The sequence below is a fragment of the Volvox carteri genome (genome assembly GCF_000143455.1).
Source record: "Volvox carteri f. nagariensis unplaced genomic scaffold VOLCAscaffold_22, whole genome shotgun sequence".
NCBI lineage: Eukaryota > Viridiplantae > Chlorophyta > Chlorophyceae > Chlamydomonadales > Volvocaceae > Volvox > Volvox carteri.
Genome location: NW_003307565.1, coordinates 1,105,050 through 1,113,425, shown reverse-complemented (window position 1 = coordinate 1,113,425; position 8,376 = coordinate 1,105,050). Strand labels below are relative to the sequence as shown.

At 57.1% G+C, this 8,376-nt stretch overlaps 1 protein-coding gene across 1 annotated transcript in view; it reads right to left on the bottom strand.

Annotated features, from left to right (window-relative positions):
* Positions 1-6,723, bottom strand: part of VOLCADRAFT_117799 (uncharacterized protein) — a gene marked incomplete at both ends in the record, with an annotated part of 10,171 nt that extends 3,448 nt beyond the window's left edge. The window contains 12 exons of the mRNA XM_002951122.1: positions 11-203; positions 1,303-1,371; positions 1,765-1,818; positions 2,255-2,332; positions 2,663-2,833; positions 3,158-3,303; positions 4,093-4,228; positions 4,597-4,842; positions 5,410-5,531; positions 6,089-6,287; positions 6,442-6,494; positions 6,564-6,723. Coding sequence (XP_002951168.1) covers positions 11-203; positions 1,303-1,371; positions 1,765-1,818; positions 2,255-2,332; positions 2,663-2,833; positions 3,158-3,303; positions 4,093-4,228; positions 4,597-4,842; positions 5,410-5,531; positions 6,089-6,287; positions 6,442-6,494; positions 6,564-6,723 — 1,627 coding nt within the window. The remainder of the gene's footprint in view (positions 1-10; positions 204-1,302; positions 1,372-1,764; positions 1,819-2,254; positions 2,333-2,662; positions 2,834-3,157; positions 3,304-4,092; positions 4,229-4,596; positions 4,843-5,409; positions 5,532-6,088; positions 6,288-6,441; positions 6,495-6,563) is intronic.
* Positions 6,724-8,376: the final 1,653 nt, after the last annotated feature.

The window sequence follows — 8,376 nt, the reverse complement described above, 5'->3', positions numbered from 1 at the left end:
TCCCTCTGACTGACCACGATGTCCGACAACGAGCCGCCACCACCGCCACCACCACCACCATCTAGGCCACCACCGCCATCTCCATCTCCACCGCCTTCGTCTGCAGCAGCTGCAGCCCCGGTCAGGTCTACCCCGCTTGGACTCGTCACCAGGACCCCCAACGACCCGGACAGCTGTGGTAACAAGAGGCTGCTGGTGGCCGGCTGGGGGGTGGAGTCAGTAGGCGCGGAGGTGGAGGCAGTAGGGACGGCGGCGGCAGCGGCGCCGCCGCTGCCGTTCCCCGCCGAAGGTGCCGCCGCGGCTGCCGCCGCCGCCGCCAGGTGCTCTTCCAGTTGCGCCACCAGTCGGGCCCTTTGTCGGAGCTCGGATTCCAGATCCCGAATCTGGCCCTCCAGGTCCTGAATCTGGAATTTGTTTATATTTGTGCATATTCATGTTGTTGTTGTTGTTGTTGTTGTCGTGGTGGTGGTGGTTATGGTGATGGTTGTTTGGTTAAGGGTGGGATGGGGGTGGGGGAGGTGGGGTGAGACGAAGGGAAGCCTCGTCACAGATGCACATGTGCATAAACATATGATGAAATCAACAACATAGCAGCAGTCAAGCCACGAAAAAGCCAGAGAGCCAGAGCCAGTTCACACTACAAAAAGCGGGCAAGGGCCCCCAAACCCATACCGCCATCACTATCATCACCAGCTGCCCGCGGGACCCCATCCACCACCACGACAGCAGGTACGGCAAATCCCCCCTTCGCGAACCCCCCCTCTGTCAACAAGGCCAGCTATTAAGAGAGCGCTCAAAAGCAGTCCCCCTGCAGCATTCTGACGGACTGACTGGAAAAAAAGCCACACACGTCAGCCATACATACATACATAACACACACACACATTCTGCAGGCGGCTGGCAGAGGTTAAGGCCTGACTTCTGCTCCCGGAGGATCCGGGTTCAAATCCGCCTCCCGACGCCTCGGGTGTGTGAGGGGTGTTGGAATGGGAGGTGGCCCCCCATCTTGCGGACGGTGTAGGACGTGATTATATCAACTTGCGAGCTGACCAGGAACTAAGTTGTGGCGCCGTTGATCTGCTAGATTTGGTTGGATGCTGGTGGTGAGTTGCCGAACTCAACGAATACATTCTGAAGTCGGATGGGGTGACGGATTAGGGTGCCCCTCTAGCAGGGGAGAGCAGGGACTGCCCCGGGAAAGGGGGCCGCTGGTGGAGTTTAACCACCCTGTAATTGAGACACACATACACACACGGGCACGTAGACATACATACAAACGCAAACACACACAAGTACACCGACCTGCTTGTCTCGCTCCGCCATCTGTCTCTTCAGCGAGCTGACTTCGGAGGACAACTTCCTGGAGCGCTCCTGCACGCATACATACATACATACATACATACATACATACATACATACATACATACATACGTACATACATACATACACACACGAGGGGTGTGTGGATGAGCGCCACATGACAGCGCAGAGCCGCCACCCGACCGCACTACCGCGGTAGTGCGGAGGAGGGGACTCCCAAATAGTTTCATGCAACGGGCCCTTTAAAATTCACTGCCAAAAAAAACTGTCGACATCCAAAGGGGAACGATGGTTATGATGATTATGATAGTTACGATACTGGCTGAAGGTTGGTTCCCGGTTTTTCCTGTTTGGCACAACTGACAACCGATAACTGATAAACTGGTGTGTGCGAGGTGCTTGTGCATAAACAGTCAAGCAGCGCCGTCGTACGTAGACTCGTACCTGCAGTACGCTAGTCACGGTTTGTGCGTTGAGATCCCGCAGAGTTGCCTCCACCTAGGGGAGCGGGGTTGTCCGCCGCAGACACACGAGGGGAACAAGAGGAAAAGGGACAAGGCCTCGGGAATATTAAAAGGAAAAGAAAACGACTCTACTAAGCCCAGACGTCACTCAATCGCGAACAGGAATCCCGCCCCCCAGGTGATTGCGTTAGGGGTAGGGGGCTGGGGAATTTGAAAGACTGGGGAGGTAGGAAGGGGAAATTATACACATGCACGCGTGCGTAGGCGCGCGAGTCTGTCTGTGTGTCTGTGTGTATGCAAGTGGGACGTCCGAGCCAGGGCAGCGGAGAGAGCGCCGTTCGGTAGGTTCGCGCGGGAAGACGGGGCCCCATCCGCCCAGATTGTCTTCCCGCGTCCCTCTTCCCCCCTGCCTGGCCCCCACCAACACACACCTCCCCTCCCCTCCCCATCCAACCCCTCCTGCTCCCCACCTGCTCCCCACTCCAACCCTCCGCCTGCATCTGCACGTCCACCAGCGACTGAAGAGCCTCAGCACGCCGCCGCAGCTCCTACGTGTGTACGTACGTATGTATGTATGTATGTGCGTACGTGTGTGTTTTTGCAGGGCACTATCACAGGAGCAAGCAGTCAACGTCACGGGGTCAGCAGCAAAAGGAAAATGGGCCGGTATGTCGGAGCAGGGCATGTGCACATGTGGTGGTGTGGATGGGGGTGGTATGGACAACCCCCTGTATGTAACATGAAGAGGGGGACGAGGCCGCTGGGGAACTAAGTCCCAGTTCGGGAGGGGTTGCCCGACTGCTCTTTCTCCCTCAAAGAACACTCTCCCCCACCCCCCACCCCCCACCCCACCCCACCCCACCCGACATCAGCCCTACCTGGTACTCCGTGGGGTCGGGTCTCCGGGCCACCTCCCTCTCCAACCTATCCAGAGCCAGGCGGGTGGTGGACAGCTGGTCTCGGAGCGTGGCCAGCTCCAGCGCGTGTCGGGAGGCGGCGTCAGCGGCGCCCCGCTGTACGGCCTCCAGGGAGGAGCTCAGCGCGCTAACCTGGTAGCGGGGAAAAGGGGGGTTGGGAGGTAAAGGGGGTAAAGGGGGGAAGGAAGGGGAAGGACGGACCACGAGCGAGTGAAGGACATGCCCAACGGACGCTCTGACCCGTGGGAACGAAAAACAAGACAAGAAGGCCAGCAGCAACAGCAACAACGACAATAGCGAAGACAGGAGGCTCAGGTGCCAAGCCACAAAGAGATATACACTTCCACAACCCGCTCATATCCCTCCTACAGCACAGCACAGCACAGCACGCACCCGATGGGCCCCCTCTCCCCCCCAAACACACGCATACAAACACAACCCAATCCGAAAGCTCACCTGCTCCTCCCTAACCGCCAACTGCCTTTCCAACAACACATAGTCACCACCAAGCAGACCGCCACCAGCACCACCTGCACCGCCGCTGCCAGGTGTCGTACTCGCCCCGACACTGCCACCGCTGCCCGCCGCAGCAGCAGGGAGGGCTGCTCCCCAGTGGCCGACAGTGGCGGGGGAGGACGGGTGACGAGCACGTATGCGTGTGTACGTGTATTTAAACATGTGTATGTGTTACCCATGCGTAGGGGGAGAGGGAGGGGAGGGGAAGGGGTGAGGAAGGAGGCACACGGAAAGACGACAGACAGAGGCAAAGCGGTCTCACATTGCTTATCATCCCAAATGAGCGACGAAGGAACGGACATGTGAGCTGCTGCAGAAACGGCAGCAGCAGCAGAACCTGCTACTGCTGCTGCTTGGTTGCTCGTCCTCCAAGACCCTCACCACCCCCTCTACCCACCCACCCACACACGGGCGTGTTCCACCTGGGCGACCCTGAAACCCACCAACTCCAACTCCATGGCGATCTGAGTGGGGACGTGTCCTTTCCAACTTCAGCGGAGGGTGGAGCGGAGCCCCTCTCCAGAACTGGCAGCCGTGTGTCCACGAGAGTCCATGGAGGCCCATGGAGGACTACAGAGCCCATATCACCCCCGGGTGGGCGGGGGAGTACGGCACCAGGATGACCTTGCACGTGTCTAAAGCGGGTCGCGGCAGTACCTGATTACCCATACACCCTCCCCTTTCCCCTCCCCTTCCCCCCAACCCTCCCTCCGGCCCCCGCGCATGTTAACCCCCAATCCCCAACCCCACCGGCAGCCGCAGCCGTACGCCTATAACTCAACCCACCATCCCCCTTATTTCCCCTCCCCCCCACACACACAAACAGCACTACCGCAGCCACCCGCAGACCCAACATCCACCACTCACTCACTCACCTGCATCTACCCCCAGCCCGCCTGCTGCTGCTGGAGCTGCACCTGCAGCTGCTACTGCCACCTGCCGCTGCGCGTTCTCCAGCCTGCAGATCAGCTGCTGTCGCTCCATCTCCAACTCCGCAGCCCTCTTAGTCACCTAGCGGCGGCGGGGAGTGGGGAAATCATACTTGCAAGAAGGTGGGGTGGGGCTGCTGGTACAGAGAGTGGTTCCGGAGCTAGAGGAAGCCGGGACGCGACGGCAGAAGCTAGCCCGGAAAGGAAAAGAGGAAGGAAGTCAACACCGAAATCCCTAGGCCCCCTTCACCCTTCCCCCCCACCTTGAGCTGGCTTGGTCGGTTCTCCTCTCCTCTCCTCTCCTCTCCTCTCCTCCCCTCCCCTCCCCTCCCCTCCCCTCCCCTCCTTGCATTTGACTCTCCCTTTCCCTTTGCTTCCTCGTTCTTGAACATGGTGCCCCCTGCCCCCCTCCAGGGGCCTCAACCCCCGCCTCAGGCCCCCCAAGCCCACCCTGTCCAATTCCTCGCTGGCCAGTTCCGCCTCCTGCTGCCTGCTCCCCGCCAGACTCTCCATCCGGCTCTGCAGCTCGAACAGGGACTGCTGGGTGGCCTCGTACTCCTCCCGCACCGCCCGCAGAGAGCGCTGCAGCCGGGCCATCTCCGCCGCCTGCAGACTCATCTCCTGACGGGCCGCGGCGGCCTCCGAGGCGGCAGCGGACATCTCAGAGATGCGCGCGTCACGACGAGCGAGCTCCTCCTGGGGTATTGATTTGGGGGGGAAGAGGAGAGGGAAAGAGGAGCCACGAACGAGTGAAGCTGATGCCAAGGAGGGGAGGAGGGAAGGGGGGACTTAGGAACGGGGGAGGGGGGTTGGCCGGTGGGAGAGGGAGATCATCATCATGCAAACCCGCACCCGGAATACACGGGAGGGGGATTCCACCTATCTAAATGTCTTTCGATCTGGGTCTTTAGACGGCGCTACCGGCGCCTTCCTCGACTTCCCCCGGGTTTCCCCTCACTCGTAACCTCACGCATACATACACACGCACACGCACACGGCGCCTCCATAACATCCATTTGGGTCACGTCACGTGTACGTCAGTCGACGTACTGTCACGCCCCCGGTGTCTCCAACTACAGCGCTACTCCCCGTGTTACCCTCCCCTTCAGCTTTCCCTCTACACACGGCCCTCACTCGCATAGAGCTCCGAGGATGCCTCTTTCCCCCCTAACACCTCCTCCATCCACTTCACTCCCTTCCCCCTGTCCTCCTCCTAACCCCATCCCTCCTCCCCAAGCCCGAACCCCATCCCCCCACCCGCACCTGCAACTCCTTGGTGCTCTCCAAAAGCTTCTGGTGCTTCTCAATGAGGCTGCCAACCTCCGCATCGTCCTTGGCAGCCTGGTCGGCCGCGGCCTGGAGCTTGCGGTTGGCGTCCTCGAGCTCTGAAGCGTGGACATGAGGAAGAGGAAGAGGAGGAGGAGAAGGAGAAGTTGGGATTTGAAAGCAGGCGGGGGGGGGGCAGCAGGCAGGCGGGGGGGCCCTCCAAGCACGCAGGGATACAGGTACATGTTGGGATGAGGGGCCATGAGGGGCCACGAGGGCGGGACAAAGCGCCTCGGCCCCGCCTTGGGATTGGGCTAATCGGAGTTACTAAGATGTGACACAGTGGGAGGCTTCTGGGCCACTTGAACACACTATCATTTCTACGATTTATCATACCATACAGCACCATCTACCATTGCCACACTGTACAACGCCATACGAACTGCAAGTCCAAGGTGGATAAGATGTGACATTCGACTTGTATATGGACGGAATACTCTGGAATGTGGTTTCGGAGCATTGGGATACGCCGTGGGGTGCAGGAAAAGGTGTCCTCCGTAAAGTGCCATTTCCACCGGCGGGTGATTTGGCAGAGGACACGGGTGCGGGGCTGCGCGGTACCCTAGGACTCACACACGCACACATTAGGAAACCCGAGTCTCAAATTCCAGCTCACCCTGTACCCGAGCTGCCAGAGTGGTGAGAAGGTAGAGGAAAGGAGCCGGGTCTGGGAGCGCCAGCAGAGAGTTGTAAAGCTGGTAGAGCTTGTGCTCTGCGTCCTGCGCGCGGCGCTGCCAGGCCACGTGCGCGGTTTCATCCTTGCTGAGTAGCACCTTGAGCTCCGCACATGCTGCCTCCCAGTCATCCTTGCGGCGCTATGCGGTGTAACAGACGGCACAGGACGAGCAAAAGTGCGACAAGCCTAATACAGTTTCCTTTGATTTCAACAAGCAGATAAGTAGTTGAACATGTATGTAAAAGGAGTGTGTGTTAAGTGAAGCATGTGCGTACTCAAGCGACAGCCCTCACCTCCATTTCGTATGCTTGCCATATCTCTGATACCTCACGCGCCTCAACCAAAACTGCAAATGCATAGTGACCAGCTGTTGGCGACAACCATCCTAATCGGGTGGTATGGATGGCAGGCTTACCAGCTGGGGTGATCGACAGCAAGGCCCCGGTCGGTGCAGCTCTATTGCGGTCCGGAAACTCCTCAACGACACTGAGAGCTGCTTGTTGCACCTTCTCCGTCACAGTTTTCTCCAGACGCTCGAAATCGAGCGCCTGGTCTAACGTCTTGAGGAAGTTCATTTCTTAAGGGCAATCTAGGCGTGTATTCCCAGCAACTTGCTTACAATTGATTTGTTCTTACTTATAATTTCGCATATGATTTTCGCACGGACGACTGTTATATGCAACATCCGCTAGAAGCGCTGCTGTCCATGCTCACCATATCGTATCACAGGTATGAGAATGCAAGCACCTGAAGCAACGTGTGATTGTGGGCACACCAGCAGTCGAGTTTGGGACATTGCTGAAAGCGGTTGGCCGTACAACTGACTGTTTTTGCATCAGTTGGCAAAGCTCGCCCCAAGGCCCATGCACTACTTCAACTCCAAAATCACGACCTTCGTCATGAAATGAATCTGACTACCTTTGTGTGGGAGCTGCAGCACATCCTCACCATAGATTGGGGTAGCGTGCTACTCGTCAAGACCATTATGGAAGGCTGTAACCCCAAAAAAGTACAAAATTCCACATAATGGCCACTAGAACGCTATAACAAGAATGTAAATCCACTCCAGCTATAAGGCAAGAACTTCCTTAACAGGAAACTGCACGCCGGTCTTCGCACACTACACAAAACCCCTTGCCTTGGCTGGGGCGTACTATACGTAGGCGAATGTAAGGGAAACGATCGTCGCGTGCATCAATTACCCTTACGCCTCATACATTGCTTACCATAATATGTAATGTCGTTCCTCCGTCTGAACACACACATAACAGAAAGGAAACTCCTACAGCGCCCCAAGGGGAACCCAGCGGCAGGTGCACCATCAGACAGTATTGGTACGAATCCCGGCTCGACGGTCATTCTCACCCCCTCGGTACGCCGTATAACAGGGGAGACACATCGTCCGTCGTGACCAGTATCAGAAATTCGTAGGGACATGTGCTGATGGGAATTGACACTTGAAATGCAAGGATGACAATGAAGAACACGCAGAAATTTCAGCTTTAAGTTGCAATGCACATGTAATATGCCGTACATTACAGAAAAAATGTATCAGGTCCTTCTTCCCGCGATTGGGTTTTCGTTTTCTCTCAAGAGTACGACCATTCTCGTACTCAAGGGTACGGCATATGTCGGAAGACGATTTGCGGATAACAGCAAACTAAATTTACAGGTCCTTTCCGACAACAACACGCGCACAACAACACGTGCAGGCCAGCCATATCTCGCAGACATACATATGCACACAAAGAGCTACACAGACCACGAACACAAAACTACACAAGCAAGAAAAAAACCCTTTCCTGTCCCCTATCACTCAATACGCAGAGGCCGTTGCACCCCCCACAGACGGCAAAAGCAGGTAGACCGTTGCACATCGTCGCCTGCTGCCCGCCGCTAGCTCATCAGCTAGCCACAGCTGTATACCTTGTGCACACAACCGCAGCTCTATACACCCGACTATATACCCGACCATATATCCAACAAGCACAGCCGCAGAGACCCCTCCTCTTTAGCCCCCTCCTGTCCCCCCTGCAACTATCGCCTTAGTCGGCCAAACACAACGTAGGTAGGTGTGAGCCCGGAGCTGCCCGTAACCCCCTTCACGTTCACGCAACAATTTTAAGTACTACAGATGTACCAACCATTAGGCCACAGTAGAAAGCAAGGAAAGGTGTTTAATAACAAAGCTCCATCTTTTGGAACGCAGGAGGAGGGACATTTTCTGT